The sequence below is a fragment of the Ovis aries genome, chromosome 14 (assembly GCF_016772045.2).
Source record: "Ovis aries strain OAR_USU_Benz2616 breed Rambouillet chromosome 14, ARS-UI_Ramb_v3.0, whole genome shotgun sequence".
NCBI lineage: Eukaryota > Metazoa > Chordata > Mammalia > Artiodactyla > Bovidae > Ovis > Ovis aries.
The window spans coordinates 14,173,344-14,191,123 of record NC_056067.1 but is presented as its reverse complement, the minus strand read 5'-3'; the positions used below and the strand labels follow the sequence as shown (position 1 = coordinate 14,191,123).

The 17,780-nt window shown below is 51.0% G+C and overlaps 1 protein-coding gene across 6 annotated transcripts in view; it reads left to right on the top strand.

The window, feature by feature from the left end:
* Nucleotides 1–61: 61 nt before the first annotated feature.
* The window catches only part of FANCA (FA complementation group A), a 38,825-nt gene continuing 21,106 nt past the window's right edge, over nucleotides 62–17,780 (top strand). For 4 of the 6 annotated variants that reach the window (XM_042230793.1, XM_027977773.2, XM_027977772.2 and 1 more), the window contains exons 1-19: nucleotides 62–170; nucleotides 810–919; nucleotides 1,234–1,327; nucleotides 2,662–2,804; nucleotides 2,910–3,005; nucleotides 4,445–4,518; nucleotides 8,463–8,575; nucleotides 9,596–9,678; nucleotides 9,970–10,003; nucleotides 10,392–10,458; nucleotides 11,590–11,702; nucleotides 12,561–12,637; nucleotides 12,874–13,015; nucleotides 13,410–13,543; nucleotides 15,232–15,342; nucleotides 16,108–16,203; nucleotides 16,281–16,340; nucleotides 17,077–17,165; nucleotides 17,694–17,754. In XM_042230793.1, coding sequence (XP_042086727.1) covers nucleotides 92–170; nucleotides 810–919; nucleotides 1,234–1,327; nucleotides 2,662–2,804; nucleotides 2,910–3,005; nucleotides 4,445–4,518; nucleotides 8,463–8,575; nucleotides 9,596–9,678; nucleotides 9,970–10,003; nucleotides 10,392–10,458; nucleotides 11,590–11,702; nucleotides 12,561–12,637; nucleotides 12,874–13,015; nucleotides 13,410–13,543; nucleotides 15,232–15,342; nucleotides 16,108–16,203; nucleotides 16,281–16,340; nucleotides 17,077–17,165; nucleotides 17,694–17,754 — 1,776 coding nt within the window. In that variant the 5' untranslated portion in view covers nucleotides 62–91. Of the gene's footprint in view, nucleotides 171–809; nucleotides 920–1,233; nucleotides 1,328–2,648; nucleotides 2,805–2,909; nucleotides 3,006–4,444; nucleotides 4,519–8,462; nucleotides 8,576–9,595; nucleotides 9,679–9,969; nucleotides 10,004–10,391; nucleotides 10,459–11,589; nucleotides 11,703–12,560; nucleotides 12,638–12,873; nucleotides 13,016–13,409; nucleotides 13,544–15,231; nucleotides 15,343–16,107; nucleotides 16,204–16,280; nucleotides 16,341–17,076; nucleotides 17,166–17,693; nucleotides 17,755–17,780 lie in introns of all 6 variants that reach the window. The other 2 variants (XM_042230794.2, XM_027977774.2) reach the window with 2 other exon arrangements.

Here is a 17,780-nt window from a genome sequence, read left to right as displayed (position 1 = left end):
CAGCCAATGGACGCTCGCGTCTGTCCGCAGCCAATGAGAGGGGAGCGCGGGTAGGACCCCTAGAGCCCTGGCCCCGCGCTCTGTTGGCGACATGTCAGCCCGCGGGGCCCGGGTCCCCGCCTCGGATCAGGGGCCTGGGGTCGGCAGGAGATCGTGGGCTGAGCTGCTGGGTAGGTGGGCGCGGGCCCCAAGACTCCTTCTCCCCCGAATCTTCTTCTGCCCATCCTCGTCCCCCTTCATCCTGATCCCGGAGCCCTGATCTCTCCACGCTCACCCGAGCTTCCCATTCTGGCAGCCCTCTGTCCACTCTGTCCTACGTGCGGTCACGAGGGGCGATTCCAGAAGGTAGAGACGTAAGATTGACCTCCCCCACCCCCCAGTAGCCTGGATGACAGTAATTGTTCAGCTCCGCTCAGCCCGAGTCACCTTTGAAAGGATCAATCCCAAGAAAGTAGCTTTGGTACAATCCTAACCAGCTAAACTAAACTTTGCTCAGATTTCATCAGTTTTCCCCGTAAAGTCCTTTTTCTGTCCAGGCTCCCACGTGTCAGTTACTCCCTTCTCCTTGGTCCCTGCGTGGGTGACAGTTCCTGGGTCTTCCTGACCTGGGCTTTTGAAGGAGTGCCCCTCTGTTGGGTGTGTCTGATATGTCCTAGGATTAGATTAAGCTTGTGCGGTTTTTGGCAGGAGTCCCATGGACATAACGTTCCAGGGTGCATCACCTTCAGGGGTACAGCGTGTCACAGTGTTTCCTTGCCTGAGTTTTTAAGGAGTGCTGTAATTTTTGTGAAACTGATTTTCTTCCCTAGAGGGAAGGGTTGAGAGGCAGAAACTGAGTCCCGAAGGGGAGCAGAAGGTGAGAGAGTCAGCCGTTCGCCTCCTGAGACGCCATCTAAACCTGAATGACCTCATTCTGGAGGTGAGAGGCAGTTGGCTTTGCCTTTGTAAGCACATTTGGGTTGCAGGTTTTTGAGCCTCTCAAAGGCATCACCTTTATGAAGAGACACCTGGCAAGACTCGTGAGTATCTGGGAGGAGCATTTATCTATTTGGAGGTAGAATAGTCCAGGGAGGAGTCTGGTAATTCTCAAAGGTTTTAGTAAGTTTCACCTTAAAATTTTTTTCACCTCAGATTATTTGGGAATCGAACAGTAGGCAAGCACTGTGTACACTTTGGTTGTCTTCAGGACATGGCTTGAATTTTGAAGTGGAGTTCTTGGTGTTTGGTTTCTAGGTGGAAGATCCTCCCTGTGACCAGCTGTGTCTCCGCCAATTGATTGATTGTGATGGTCCTGAGGCCCACACTAAGCTTTCCAGTTCATTGATAGGTGAGTTATAGGTTTGTTTTCTTAATATATTGCGTTATGGCAGAGCTGTTCGTAAAGTGACGTTGATGTGCTTCTAACAGGCAGATATGTTTAAATTCCCCCAAATAATGGTTTTTTACTTATACTTGTGGTCATCAACAACAAGTTTCTGTGGCTTACTTGGGGCTTGTTTTGAGGCTCTTGTTTAAAAACAGCGACTGTGCATCGGGCTCAGAACAGTAGGAACCTAAGTGACCCCTGGGAAGATGGGACAGAAATATGGTCCTCGTTTCTGGAAGTGGCAGGAACAGGCCATGCTGGGTAGGGAAGAGCAGAAGGCAGCTGGAGATGAAGGCTGTCCCGGGCTATTGCTGGGAAGCCAGTGTTGCAGGCAAGCAAGTCCCACAGATTTTTTTCATTTCCTTGTGCATAAAAATGTTACATTTACATGGCACAGTAATCTACTAAGTGTGCAACAGCATTATGTCTAAAAGAACAGTGTGCATACCTGAATTAGAAAATGCTCTATTGCTAAAATTTAAAAAAGACTTTATTGCTAAAAATGTTAACCATCGTCTAAGCCCTTAGAGAGCCATAATCTCTGTTACTGGTAAGAGGGTCTCCCTCACTGTTGAGGCTGCTGACTGATCAGGGTAGAAGTTGCTGAAGGCTGGAATGGTTGTGGCCATTTCTTAAGACAAGATAACAGTGAAGTCCTCTGTGTCTTCCTTTCACAGATTCTCTCTCCGTGGCCTGCAGTGCTGGGTAATAACATTTTACCCACTCAAAGATTGACTCAAAGTTGGAGTCAGTCTTTTCAAATCCTGCTGCTGCTTTATCAGCTAAGTTTCTGTAATAATCTAAATCTTTTGTTGTCATCTGAGCAGCTGCTTGACATATTCTCAAGGACTATATTCAATCTTAAGAAACCACTTTCTTGGCTCAGACATAAGAAGCAGCTCCTCATCCTTCAAACTTTATCACGAGGTTGCAGTAAATCAGTCACATCTTCAGGCTCCACTTCTTCTTTTTTCAATTTCTGTAATTTATTACAGACCCAGCACAGCCAAAAATTAAATTGAAAGAGAATCCATCTGCCAAGCGCCCTGTTTGTGTCACCCATAATGTCCAAATGTGTGTGTATGGGTATGCAGCCCTAGGCTTCAGGGGCCCCAGACCATCATGAGATCTTCAACCAGACTGAAATTGCCTTTCTTTTATATGTTGTGTCCCCCAGGTCTCTTCTCCCCTTCAAAAGGCAGTTTTCTGCAGTGCTAGAGCTTAAGAGAAGGCATTTAACCAGTCTCCTTCAGTAGATTTTGTTGGGTATCTCCATATTTAGTTCTGTCTTTAAGGCTCTGCTTTGGGGGATCAAGCCACACGGCTGGGCATCCCGGTGGCTGTCCTGTCCAGCCAGGTGGTGGCATCTGGCTTCATGCGGATCTGTGAGGCAGACACGAGGCCCCCTCCCAAAGTGCTGCTGACACCAGAGCAGAGGGTAAGATACAGCGCGAGTGAGGGGACTGTGCTTGTTGCTGTTCATCTGTCTGGGAAAACTGGACGTTTAATATGCTTTCTTAGAAAGGATTTAATTTATTTTCAGAAGAAATTGTCGTCCTTGTTGGAGATCGCTCAGAACTTATTAGCACAGAGCATGTTTTCCCGTCTCTACTTCTGTCAAGAATTATGGAAAGCACAGGTAAAGTTGAGATGGTAACTCTGATTCCAGGATTTTCAAGCAGTATCTTGTTCATTTTGGTGGAGCCAATAGAATCCCCAGGTTCTGTTAGGAATTTCCAGCAAGCGTCTTGTTAATCACAGAGACTGGAGTGGAAAGCTTTCAGCAAGTGTCTCTGTGAATGGGGAAGAAGGACCCTCAATTACCGTATTTATCAGTATTCTCCCACCATTAGTCGTATTTATTAGAATAGGCTGTACACAGAAACATCATGTTATGCCTTCTTAGGTGTACTATGATGAATAATTTCCCAGGGTAGTAAACTAGAAAAACGTAATTTAAAGTTATTCTTATTTTTATTGGCCACACTGTACAGCTTGTGGGATCTTAATTCCTGGAGCAAGGATTGAACCCAGGCCGAGACTGTGACAGGGCCGAGTCCTAACCATTGGATCACCAGGGAATTCCCTTATCTGTTGTTTTTTGAAAAGTTATAAATTCAGTAGGCCTACAGGTTTTTGAACAGACGTTTTTACTGGAGTATAGTTGACTGACAGGGCTTCCCAGGTGGTGCAGTGGTAAAGAAGCCACTGCCAACGTAAGAGACACAGGTTCCATCCTTGGGTTGAGAAGAACCCCTGAAGAAGGAAATGGTAACCCACTCCAGTACTCTTGCCTGGGAAATCCCATGGACAGAGGAGCCTGGCGGGCTACAGTCCCTGGGGTTGGAAAGAGTCAGAGACAACTGAGCGACAGGATGCACACAGTTGATTTACAGTTGAAAGTTATCGCTTAGTTACTAAATCGGGTCAGTTATGTAGCAAAGAAGAAACCCAAGGGTGGTGATGCACTCATGGTTTTTTCCCCACTTTTATCCAGCGTTTATCTAGAGTTCAGGTGATTGTCAGGCTTTACTATGGTCCCAGCACCTGCTGATAATGAGCTGAATGCATGAGGGTTGTGATGGTCCGGGTGTTTGCAGGCAGCAGAGAAGAGTGGGCAGGGTGTCTGATTGGGTGGTTAGAAAAGGCTTCCAGGAAGAAGCTCATTGGGGGTGGGGCCTGAGTCAGAATTCCTGGGTGAAGAGAAGGGTGGAGTGGGTGTGGGGGCCCAAGTCAGACTGGGGCACCATGTCCAAGGGGTGGGGCGTGTCAGGGCTGCAACCGGAGGGCCTTTGTCCTGAAAGTGGAGAGAAACCACTGAAGGGCCCTAGAAAGAAGAAATTGGCGTGACCAGCTACACTGTGGGGTCTTGTGCTGGCCACCCTGGAGAAAGGCCTGGAGGTGAGTTAAGCTGGAGCCTGGGCCTGAACGCAGGATCATGGTGGGGATGGGGGTTCAGATGGTCACGTGAGTGTTGGAGGCTTGGTTTTCAGGAAAGCACATCTTTAGGCATATAAGTTGAATGTCTTAGAAGAAAAGGTGTGGGTGAAGGACTCATAGTTCTGTCACTTTCTTCAGAATTCTTTGCTGCTTGAAGCTGTGTGGCGTCTTCACGTTCAAAATGTTGTAAGCATCCCAGAGCTGCTGGAAAGGTAAACCAGTGATTATTTAGCATTGAAATAAGCTAAAATGAAATCTTTATGTAACATAAAGTTAATATTACATGATTTACTTTTTGTAATTTAGTCTAATATGACTCATGTATATGTGAAACCAAAAATCACCCAGAGAAGCAGTTGCTTTATTAAAGAGAACGTTGTTATAATTGAAATCTTCATCATGCAGAGACTTGGTAATTTTTTTTTATGAGATACATAATGTGATAAAATATTTTTTTCAGGTAAATATGACTGGTAAAATGTGTGCAACTGTTACCTCCCAAAATGCCACCAAGAGTCAGAAAGGGGGTTTTACAAAGGAACAACCCTATATAGTTAGGAGAAACAAGGGGAGGAGGGGCAAAAAGTGGAGGGGCTGAAGGAGAGGTGGTCCAGGCAGAGCCAGGTGGACGGGCACACTGCCTGCCATCTGTCCAGATGTGAGAAGCGTCAGGAGCCTTAGTGGTTGGCCGGCCCTGCTCAAGGCAGCCTTCTGGTCAACAGAAGGCTGGAGGTTTAGGTGTTTGTCCTCTGGTCAGAAGAAACACAGAGTGTCTAGTCTGGGGGACTGTCAGGCACAGTGGTAAATGCCATATTGAATCCAGTGGTTCCATGATGTGTGGGTCGCATCCAGAAGTTATGCAGGTTTGGTTAGTTTGACTGCATGAAAACCATTATCTGCTAGCACACACACCTAATGTCAGAGTTCCAAATATATGAAGCAAAACATTACAGTAGTGAAGGGAGAGATGGACTTTGAACCGTACTAATTGGAGCCTTCAGTAATGGGTCGATCCAGTGGTCAGACTGGTGATGACCAGCCAACGTATCTGACACCTGCAGCATGTCCCACCCAGTGGTAGCAACACACTGCCTCTCAAGTGTGGAACCGTCTGCAGGAGGGGGCCACATGGGTCAGGCCCTAGAGAGAGTGGGAATAAGTTTAAAAGGGTGAAATCCATACAAGTGTCTTCTCAAATCACAGAGGAGCTGAAAAGAATCCACAGAAGACAATTTGGGAAATCCACAGTGTTTGGGAAGTAGGCCACACGCTCTTAAATAATCAATGGATTGGCAAAAAAAATCACAAGGGAAACTAGAAAATAGCGTAACAAAGAAAATGGGAATAACATACCAACATATATTGGGTGCTATTGAAGTAGGGCTTAGAGGGAAATTTATAGCTGCAAAAGCCTATATTAGAAGAATGATCTGAAGTCAGTGACTTAAAGTTTGGCCTTAAGAAACTAGAGAGAGGAAAGCAAACCAAACCCAGAGCAAGAAGGAGGAAGGAAATAATAACCATTAGAGCAGAAATCTATGAAATGAGAAACATAATAGAGAGAATCAATGAAGATGTCTTTGAAAATGTTAGCAAAATTGATAAGCCTTTAGCTAGAAAAGAAGACCAGCCAGCCAAAATCAAGATGAAAGGGGGGTTGTTACTGCTGACCGTACAGAAAATTAAAAGCGCTGTAAGATAATACTGTGAGCAGTGTTATGCCAATAAATTAGAAAACAGATGAAATGGATGAATTTCCAGAAAGATACAAAAGATTGCACTGAATAGACCTGTAACAGGAGAGGAAACCAAGTCACTATTAAATGATACAGAGGCTTCCCACAAGGACACCCTCAGGTCCTGGCTCCTCTTGAGAACTCTGCCAAGCATTTAAAGAGGAAATGCAGTGTTCCTCATAAATTCTTCCAGAAAATAAAGACGATGGAATACTCCCCACCTTACTGCATGAGGCCAGTAGTACCCTGACAGGAAAGCTGGCCAGAGAGACCGAAGGACAAGAAACTACCAACCAGCGTCTCTAATGAATATAGATGCAGAAACTCAGCAAAATATTTACAGACTGGATCCAGCAACCAAAAAGGGTCTAAACACATGATAATGGAGATTTATCCCCAAAATGCAAGGTTGGTTTAACATCTGAGTGTTAATTAACATACATATTAATAGCATAGAGGACAAGAGTGATCATCTTAATAGAAGCAGAAAGCAGTTGACAAAATCGGATACTATTTCACGATAAACACTCAGCAAGCTGGAAATAGAGGGAACGTGTCAACCTGATAAAGGTCATCTGAGAAAAACCCACAGTTCACATCATACTGAGACTGCAGACTGTATGATCAAGAACATTCTTAACATTTCTGTTCAGTATCACCAGACTTTCTGGCCAGGGAACTAGGCAAAGGGGATAAAAAGGCGTCCAGATTGGAATGGAAGAACTGGAACTGTCTGCAGATGACATCATCTTGCATATAGAAAATCCTCAGAAATCCACACCAAAAGTTCTGGAGTGAATAAATGAATTCTGTGTGGTCGCAGGGTACCAGACCTATACACAAGCACACTTTTGTTTTTATACGATAACAACACACAGCCTGAAGGTGAAACTAAGAAATCATTTAATAGTGCATCGAAAAGAAAAAGTTAAAGAACAAGGCTAGTGCACTGAAAGCTATAAACATGCTGAAAGAAGCTGAGACCTAAATAGATGCTCCAGGCTCCTGGATCAGACATTCTTATCAAGATGGCACTGCTTACCAACACGACCTGTGCACCCAGTACGTGTCCTTCAGGTCTCAGCTGCTTTGCTCACAGACTTTAACAAGCTTGTCCCAGTGCTGATATGGAAATGCAAGGGAGCCTGAATTGCCAAGAATTGTTCAGAAAGAGGGGAAAACCTGAAGGAGTCACACCTACTCTATTGATTGTTTGAGTTCTTGCTTGCTTCCCTGCCATGCGGCCTGTGGGATTCCCCAACCAGGGGTCGAACCCATGGCCCCTGCAAGTAGAAGCACATAATCCTAGCTACTGGACTACCAGGGAAGTTGCCACACATCCTGTTTTCAGAACTTTTAGTACAAAAGAGTCATTATCAAGATAGCGGGGTCCTGGCATAACAGTTGACATACAGAAAAACAGGATTGAGTGTCCAGACGTAAACTCATACATTTATGGTCAGTTGTTTTTGACAGCAGTGCCAAGACCATTTAATGGGGGGAAAATGGTCTTTTCAGCAGTGGGGCTCGGACCAGTGGATATCTACATGTAGAAGGATGGAGTTGAACCCCTACCTCCACTACAGATAGCAGTTAACTGTGCATCCGAGACCTGAACTTAAGGGGTAAAACCATAACCCTCCTGAAAGAAGATCTAAGGGTAAATCTTCATGAGCTTGGACCAGGCAGGCGTTTCTCGGATGTGACACCTGAAGTTCATGCGACTATCAGGACAATGAAAAGAGTACACAGGAAACTGTTTACAAGTCAGATAATTCCTCTAGTCCAACAATAAGAAGAGGAATAATCCAGTCAAAAAGCAGATAAAGGATTTCAATACTCTAAAGAAGATCTTTCAGGGAGTTCCCTGGTGGTCCAGTGGCTAAGATGCTGCACTCAGGCAGGGGGCCCAGGTTCAGTCCCTGGTCAGAGAACTAGATTCAATATGCCACAACTAAGAGTTTGCAGGCTACAACTAAGACCTACTACAGCCAAATAAATAAAAATAAATTTTAAAAAGATCCGCCAATAGCCAAGCACGTGAAAAGATGCTCACCATCATTAGTCACCATGGAAATACAAACCCGGCAAGTGAGAGTTGCCCACCCACTGCGATGCCCCCGAACCAGCATTGCTCTGCCAGATACTCCCTTGTTGGTCTAGAGCCAAGCCCATTATTACTACTCTCATTACTGTTATTAAGATTTTTCTTTTCCCCCAACAATAGTAAGCCACTCCAAGTAACTACACTATGTGGGAAAAGTGATGGTTTTTACTTGGCTGGCCCCACAGTGGTGGGGGCAGGGGGCTGGGCAGGGGGCTGAGCAGGGGGCTGAGCAGTGCTGGCTTGCTGCCTGTGGCCTCAGCTCCCTGGTGGCGTGAGTGTGACAGACAACGGGATGCTGTGCTTCTGCCCTCAGCCGCGCTGACACCCAGGCCGTGGTGGTCTGGCTCTGCAAGGACCTGGGCCTGCTGTGTGAGCAGATAGAGGTGCCCTGTCAGCACGCTGAGGTCGCCAGGGCTGTGCTTGCCGGTGAGTGCATGGCGCAGGCGGGTGCTTCCCTCGGCGATGGTCAGGGCAGCACAGCGGGCTGCACTTAGGGTGTGGAAAGCCGGCAGAAGTCAGCGCAGGCACACCTGTCCTCAAGGGCGTGCGCCAGCAGCCTCTTGGCCTGATGGGTGGGCCAGCTGCTATATTGAGGACGGGCACATGGTGGCCTTCTGAGCACAGAGGCAGGGGTTCCGTGGATGACCTGTCCTGCCTCCCAGGCCCCAAGCGGGCGGGAGAGGGAGGACAGTCGGCTCCTAGTACCTGCGCAGTATCCATGCCTCTGCGAGGCCCAGCTCCAACTGGTGATTTTAGAAGGTGCCCCGGAGAAGCAGAGAGGAAACTGGGCAGGAACCTGAGGTGCTCTGAATGTGGCGACCCTGGGTGAGCAGGGCTGCCTGCTGTGGCCCTTCACTCAGACACCCGGCCCCTGCGGCTCTCGGGTCAGCAGGCCTGCCGTCCCCCATCCTCCCCGAGGAGTGCAGCCCATGAGTAAATGGAAGCCTGGACGAGAGGGTTCCCTGTGGGGCTTGTTCAGTCTCCTTTGCGGAAGGGGCGTTCCTTCTTCCTAAAACTGTTCTGCGATGTGAGTTATCCTGCAGTCTGCTCCCATATGAAGCTTAAACTGTTTAATTTCAGTCCCTTGATGGTAACCTTGTCAGAAGCTCTGAGTCCATCTCCTGTCCTTCTCCCCACAGTTTAACACTTTCGGGCCCTAAAAGCGTCCTAGTTTGGTTGGTGTAGGAGGGAAAGGACACATGAAACCCTCTTGAAATTTATTCAAGTGAGAACATCCTTCCATAAACCTGACCGGCTATGTCTCCCTTTCTGTGCAGTGGGCTTAGGGAAGGCTTGGCTGGGTCTGGTGGATGCAGTTGGTGGACCCCCCGTGCCCAGAGCCAGCGTTCCAGCTTCATGCAAATCCTGCCCTCCCAGACTCTCTGAAGCTGGTGGTCTGTCCAGCGATCACAGTGCACAAAAACACTTTGCTTTTGTGCTTTTCAGATCTTGTGCAAATGTTTGTTTTGAGAGCATTCCAGAAAAGCGAGGGTTTGAAGGGAGACGGGGCACCAGCTCAGATGGCCCAGGTGGGTGCCAGGCGAGTGGAGCTGGACTCTGGGCAGCGGGCACAGGATGAGGGGCTTGGGTGTGCAGCCCCATATGGGGGTGCTCCCTGAGTCCAGCTGTGAGGGCGTGGGCCTGGGCAGTGGTCTCTCCCCTATGTCGCTGGTTTCTGAAGCTCCCAGACTCTGGGCCAGTGCTTGGGAACAGGGGGAGGGGTGTCCTGGGCAGACCCCCCCAAGGGGGTCTGGAGACTGGATCTGGGGTGATGGCAGGCTTGCTTGCACACAGCTGACTGCAGTGTTCTGTCCCCACAGATCGCCGCTACTGTTCTTGAGCGGATGCTGGCCTGTGAGTGGCCCTGTGGGCCCGGCTGGTTGGGGTTCCTGTAGCTCCTGCCTTTCCAGCTCAGTCATGCCCTCCAGAGGCCCTTTGATGGCTGTGATGGGGTACAAACTGACCAACTCACTGCAGTCTTCTCTGGAGACCAGCTTTGCTGGCTTCACATCTAGTCTCCAGAGCGGTGGTGGTAACAGCTAGATGGTTTGTTAGGAAAGCACTCTCCTATCTGTGTATTCGGGTGGATTTTCAAGGCTTGAGTCTGGTGCCACCAAGACGCGTAGTAGCTTGAAGGGATTGTGGGTTGGAGGTCCATGACCTGACTTGCCCAGAAGCACTTGGTCAAGGCTGTTTCTGACAGATGTGATGATATGATGCTGATGTCTCTTTTCTGCCTCAGCCACTCTCGAAGCCATGGCAGCTGGCCTACAGGAGGGGTCCCCAGCATACAAGGCGGGGAGCTGCTGGTAAGTTCCTGGGGTGGGCCTACAGGCTGAGCGTCCCAGCTGTGCTCTCCCTCCTGAGAGCTCCGTGATCCTTCGCCATTGTGGTGACAGCTCAAAGTGCTAGGAACCGTCTGAAGATGGGGCCCTTCCTGTGAGAACTGTGCCCCTCCGGGTGTGAGGAGGGGGCAGGCCTGGGTCCTCAGGGTCCAAGCCAGGGTGGCCTTGCCCTGCCATGCTGCCCCAGCAGGACCTGTATATGCTTCTGTGGGGGCGTGCCCCATGCTCCTGGGGACCGAACCTGCTTCAGGGGATCGTGGGCTGAGGCCACCTGGACTGTGGCTCTTCCCTGGGTGGCTTCTGTGCTTTGTTCATCCTTCCCCTTCTTAATTACCTTGCTCCTGGCTCCTGTTCCCCGCTATGACATCAGGAGTCCTCAGCCTGCTGTGTGGTTCAGCACTTAGTAAGCAGCTACAGCACACAGCTGTGTTGTATGTGTGTGCATGTTCATCATGTGCTGACTCTCCGATCACAGCCTCCCAGATTAAATCAGTGAATTCAGAGGCCCCGCCCTGTCTGGGTGCCTTCCGCCCTGTCTCCCACCCAGAGCCTCCTCACTGCATGCGGGATGCAGGCAGGTCACATGGCATCTGGGACCCTGAGTTCTCTCCCCTAAGGGGCGCCCCACTGTCAGGCCCAGCCTCCGTCCCTCCTCACCTGTCAGTGACTCTATGCGCCCTCATCTTTCCTTCCCTCTCGTGTCGGGATGGCGTCCTTGGCTTGAGGAACGTGGGTGTGGTTGAGAGCTTTGTGGTCTAGGGCGGAGCTGTGGTTCCTGTGGCCTGTGAAACCTGCCGGGAGGAGTGGCCCTCCACGCCCCCAGTCTGACCTGCCTGTTTCTCTCTGTGACAGTGACTATTATCTTTCATCCGGTCCTGTAGAGTGATGCCCCTCTAGATCCCATTTCCACCTGCAGCATGGAAGCCAGGCTGCAGGTCTGCCAGGGAAGCGTGGCAGGGTGTGGGCAAAGCCAGCCCGTATGCCCGAGCCAGGGGTCTGGAGTGGGGGCCCTGCAGGTCTCTGCTGCTTTTCGGATGAGCCAGGCAATGGGAACCTAGAGGGTCCCTTCCCTGAGTGCCTCTGCTGTGTCTACAGGTTTGGCGTGTTCAGTGGACCCATGTGCCAGAGTATACTTTCAGCAGAGACTCTGAAGAGGTGGTTCTGTCATACTCTGACCCAGATCCTCACCCACAAGCCTGTGCTAAAAGGTGGGTCCAAGAGCCCTGGTGCTCCCCTTGACGGGAACTCAGACTGTGGGTGTTAACACTGGAAGGACAGTCTTCTGTCATTAAACATCTTGTTTGAGAGTAACACTTTCCCATAAAGAAAGTTTGAATTGAAGTGTCACCCACTGCCACAGTAGAATGGCAATGGGTGAAGGCCTTCTTGTCTTTTCTAGGTAGGTTTTGTTTTGTTTTGTTTTGTTTTAATATTTATTTGGCTGAGTGGGTCTTAGTTGCAGCATGCAGAATCTTAATTGTGGCATGTGGGATCTAGTTCCCTGACCAGGGATCAAACCCAGGTCCCCTGCATTGGGAGCCAAGAGTCTTAGCTGCTGGACCACCAGGGAAGTCTAGGTAGGTTTTTAAAACATTGCTCATACTGTGAATTCCAGGGTTCTGTCTCAGTGGCTCAGGTCAGCATTTCCTATGGGTACATGGCTTCTTGAAAGGTGTCCAGCACCCAAGCCTTCTCCAGGTCTGCATGGCTCCCAACATGCCTGCCCTTGGGGCACAGGAAACTCCTAAGAGGCCACTGCTCTAGCAGAGGGCCTGGGCCTGCTGACCTGTGCTTTTCCACCTGCCATCCTTTCCACAGCGTCCTCACTGCTTGTTCACAGTGAAAGTTTGAAAGCCAAATAATTAAAATGTAACTGATGGGTTGGAGGATATTTAGTAGATATGTATGATAAAGAATATGACATAAAAAATGGTTGACAAATGAAACAGTGAAGTTCACATACACTTGGAAAATTGCAAATTAAAACACGGTGGTTGATTGACATTGAACCAATGAACATTGATGATTGCTGATCTGTCATTCTGTGTGTTTCCTCCTGAATGAAGTTTCCGATGCCGTTCAGATGCAGAGAGAGTGGAGCTTTGCAAGGACCCCCGCTCTGCTCAGTGGCCTGTACCGCAGGGTGAGTGCATGGAGTGGGGTCCTGGGAGACACCACAGCCACAGCTGTCCCCGGCTGGATGACCATCTAGGTCCAAGACTGAACTTTTTACTAGGGCAGAGCACCATAGCCTCAGAGGAGAACTCCCTCTAGCTGGTGCTGGCCACGGGGGTCAGCATGAGCAGGTGTTTTGAGTCCAGGTTGTATCTGACGTAGAGTGGGAGAGGTGAAGGTCCAGCTTTGACTCTCTGCTTCCAGCTCTTTGTGATCCTGAGCCCAGAGGAGCTGGTGGGCCACTTACAAGACGTTCTGGAGACGCAGGAGGTAAACTGGAGGCACGTGCTGTCCTGTGTGTCCACGCTGGTCATCTGCCTCCCGGATGCACAGCAGCTGGTTAATGGTGCGTGGGGCGGGAATTGTGTCCTTTTCCAGGTGTGTGTGTGTTGGCGCGTAGGGAGGGAGCTGTGTTCTGTTCTCAGTGTGTGTGTGTGTGTGTGTGATTTATGGACCAGTGTCTGTGGGTGAGCCTGTCACGGAATTACTGTATCCAGCTAAGTGAAAACGAAGCCCTTCACGCCTGCTCAGCAGGTGATTATCCAGCTGGGGACAGCTGTGGCTGTGTTGTCTCCCAGGACCCCACCCTGCTCAGCTGTCTGCCCACTGCTGTCTGCCCTCGTACCCACTGCCAGGCTGCGTGCGGGCTGCCGCCTATGCTTGGGGATCGGTGTGGGGCAGGCGGACGGTCCTGCACACACCCCTGGCTCGTCCACAGCCGTGCTGGTGTTCTTACCTAGGTTGGGTGACCCGTCTGCTGACACGTGCGTTCGAGAGCTGGGACTTGGACAGCATGGTCTTGGCGTTCCTAGTCGTGCGGCAGGCTGCGCTAGAGGGCCCAGCTGTCTTCCCGTCCTACGCTACCTGGTTCCAGGTGAGCTGCCTGTACTCTTGCCCGGCCCCCGGGCTCCAGCATGGCCCACGCTTGCTGCTGTGGTTGACTCTGCTGAGACTGCATGGTTTCCCACCTCCTTATGAGTGCAGTCTGGTAGGACGGCGAAAACCAACACGGCTGCTTTTGTGCACACTGGGCTGCTCTGTGGTGGTTCTCACATCCATGGGGATGGGGTGGGGGGTGCCTGTCCCTCTGCTCTACTTCCCACCAGGTGCTGGTGTTTGCTGCTCCTCCCAGACTGCTGAGCCCATCTGGGTGCGTGTGGACCTGGGATTACAAGGCCTATTCGTCGTAGAAGCTTGGGTGGCAGAGTTGTTGCCTCCCTGCTGGGCTCTGTGCCCAGCTTGCCTGTCGGGTTGGTGGGCGTGGTTCGTTTTTTCACTGAATGAAGCTCCCTCCTGCCCCGTGCGTCCTCCAGCTCCACACAGCGGACCAGGGGCTCCTGTGTCCACTATCCTGGCACTGAGGATCCACCTGGGGCCCACGCAGTGCTCTGATGGCAGCCCCAGTGGTGTCGACTGTGTCCTACATGCTCACTCTGGTGACTGTATGTCTGCTGTCTGTCTGGCCAGCCTTTTTCAGAAGAACTAGGGTTGTGATTTGGAGGAGGAGCTACCGCAGGCCTTGCAATATGGCGGGCGGGCGGGCCTCACGTGGGGTGGGTGCTGCTCTTTGCTGGCTCATCCAGACTGCTCAGGGCCGACCCTTCAGAACCTCCCTCCCCCAGGCGCCCCTAGGCGCCCCCAGTTCTCTAAGAGTCTGCTTCACTTTCCTGCTGTGACCTGGGGCTTCGCCGAAGGCCCACCTCCTGTGGCTACCTCCCCTGCAGGGCTGTCGTCCACTCAGCTGAGCATGCGGTTAGAGTGGAATGAGTGTGTCTTTGAGGACAGGACTCTCATGGGCATTTGACAAATCCTGTCTCTAAGGTTCATAGAAAGGCACCATATTTACCATTTTCTACCGGAATGTATTCTTTATAAATTTTTAAAATTTTTTCAGTTTAAAATCTTTTCTTTATTTTTGGCTGCACTGAGTCTTCCTTGCTGCACAGGTTGCAGCAAGCCCTAGTTGCAGCAAGCTGGGGCTACTCTCTAGTGAGAGTAGAACAAATACCTGCACCTGGTGGGAAGCAGAGCAGAGAGAAGGGCACCGCCCCTCATCCCCATGGACGTGAGAACCACCACAGAGCAGCCCAGTGTGCACAAGAGCAGCCATGTTGGTTTTCGCCGTCCTGCCAGACTGCACTCATGAAGAGGTGGGAGGCCACGCGGCCTGGGCAGAGTCAGCCCAGGCTTCTCATTGCAGTGGCTTGTCTTGTTGTAGAGCATGGGCTCTGAGTGGGGGCTCGGTAGTTGTGGTGCTCGGGCTTACTTGCTCCTCCGTATGTGGAATCTTCCTGAACCAGGGATGGAACCCATGTCCCCTGTATTTGCAGGCAAATTCCTAACCACTGGGCCACCAGGGAAGTCCTACGGGACTGTATTTTTTACTTTTTAAATTCTCAGTCCGTCTGTTTAGCTAGGGCACAGCCATGGCATCCTGGAGACAAACAAGCTAAAATGACTTTGCTTCCCTCTTCCTGCTGTTGCTGAGGCCGGGACATAGCCATGGCCGCTGCATGGCAGGTCCTCCTGTCGCCCCCACCTCATTCCCGGGCTCCTCCCCAGGCCACTTTCGGCAGCACTAGGGGCATCCACAGCTGCAGCAAGAAGGCGCTGGTCTTCCTCTTCAAGTTCCTGTCCGACCTTGTGCCCTTCGAGGTCCCCCGGTACCTGCAGGTGAGAGGCCAGCAGGACCTTCTGCTCAGTCCCCGGTCCTGGGGTTCCCCCAGGACACTGCAGCAGGGAACAGTCACAAGATGGGGATTCTACCCTGGGGTGTCAGGGTGTACCCGAGGGAGGCAGGTTTCTTCTGGTAAATGCCCAGAAACCAGCGTGTGTGGTCCTGGGAGCTGATACTGGAGCAGGACTATCTGCATGCCCACACACCACAGACAGTGAGGCAGGCAAGCGTCCTGGGCCCTGTGCTTGGTGTTCAAAATGATCTGTATACTGACAAAGAAGCTGGGGGAATACGCCCCCGAGGCCATGACTGTTATTACTGGGGTGTAAGACTGGGTGCTCAGTTCATGTTGTCACCAAAAGCATCCTGCTGTGCACTTGCTTTTGTGATGGGATGACTATCCCCAGCACTCGCTTTCATGGGTAAGACATTTGGAACATGAACATCATCTTCCTATTTAATTAAGAAATGCTTATTTCATTTCAAAGAGTACACACGAGGTAACGCACATAGAGGGAGTGAGCAGAGGCCCTCCTGAGTCCTGTCCCCCGGCCCCTCACTGCCTTCCTCCCATGTGGGGCCTGGGAGCCAGCTCCGTGACAGGACCCTTCCTGCCCTCGGCTGGCCCAGGGCCCTGTCTGCCCCATGTCCTCTGTGGTCTGTGGCTGATCCTGGGACTCTTCTGTGGTCAGTGTGAGTGACTGCCCCAGAAAGTCGGGGCAGCTGAGGAGCTGATGGACGCCCCCACCCTCTGCCCACAGGTACACATTCTCCACCCACCCCTGGTCCCCGGCAAGTATCGCACCCTCCTCACCGATTATGTGGCGCTGGCCAAGACACGCCTGGCCGACCTCAAAGTGAGTCCCAGCTCCTCCTCTCTGTCCGTGGAGCCCAGCGCCCCTGGGGGTCCTCACCGACACCCACCTCTCTGCAGGTTTCTATAGAAAACATGGGGCTCTATGAGGACCTGTCTTCTGCCGGAGATGTCACTCAGGTAATGTGCCCATGCTCTTTGCGTGGCCTCCTTCCTGGACTCTGCGCCTCTGCTGTCAGGGCACCTGTACGTGTGGCGGCCGGGAGAGCCGTCCTCTGGTGTCTGTCCACAGCAGCAGCAGGGGCCCCACGGCCAGTAATGTTTCTTCTTGGGGTCCCCTTCACATGGTTTCATGGACAAAGTGGTCTGTAAATCAGCTGGGGAAGGGCAGGGTTGTGTTTTTCTTGGAATTCTAGAAAAAAGTGTTAACTGTTTGTGTAGACACATGTCAGGTGGGGATATGGGCTGTGTGTACTTTCCTAAGACACTCTGACCTCAAAGTTGTGAGTCTGTGAAGAACTTTTGGAGGTTCTGCTGGACTGTCAGATTAAAGCTTTAAAATATGTAAAGCAGTTTTCCATTTAAGATTTATTGTTGTTTACAAGTTGCCATTTCATAAATGTTTTTAAATGTCAAAAGTCAGGTCTCTGCATCTTCCCACCTGAAAATTTTGCATTGGGATCTTTGTTGCTAGCAGAAAGAGGGTGGAGGGACAGACCCACGGGGGCTGGCAGGACAGTTCTCACACATGGTGAGCTCACTGAGGCTGGGGGCAGCAGTTGATCCCTCCTAGCAGTTTGCTGGCACAGGGGCTTGGCCACGTGCCCTGCTCTCTCGTGCCTCTCACCTGACCACAAAACCATGGCCCTGCTCTGCTCCTGCCTTTTCTTTAAGTCTTCTGTTCATTTCTGTCCAGCCCCAGAGCCAAGCATCCCAGGATGTCGAGAAGGCACTCACGGTGTTTGAACACACAGGGAAGGTTCCTGTCGCCATCCTAGAGGCCAGGTAGGGTCACATACCGGGAGGGCTACTGGGCAGGCCCCAGCGAAGGTCTGTGGCCATGATGGGTGGGACCTTTAGGAAAGCTGTTCAGAGGGATCAGAACAGGCCCTCCCTTAAGCCACAATGATTTTTCTTGTTCATGCTTCAGCTGTGACCGTGTGAGGCCAGTGCAGGGAGTTGAATAGCAGAATTTTGTAGAATTTGCTGTGACCCCAAAGCATAAATTCTGGCTGCTCCCAGTGTGGGGTAGCTTTCTTAAGGCTTTGCCCCTGAGGGATGTGCATGGCCTCCGGCTCCCACAGTCAACCTCCTGATCATGGATGAGCCCAGATTCCAGAATGCCCTGACTCTCCAGGCACAGGTAGTCACCAGCACAGAGTTCTATTTGTGCAAAGGGCTCCCAAACCAGTGAGAAAGAAGACTTGAACACGTGATGCTGACCTTCAGGGACGGCCCCAGATGTGGATGGTCACTGCCCTGCTGCAGGTCCTCTGCCAGGGGCCGCCCTGAGCCTGCCCTTCTCTGTTGCAGCATATTCCGGAGGTCCTATTACCTGTCCCACTTCCTTCCTGCGCTGCTCACACCACGAGTGGTCAGTACACGTCCCTGTGACCCTGG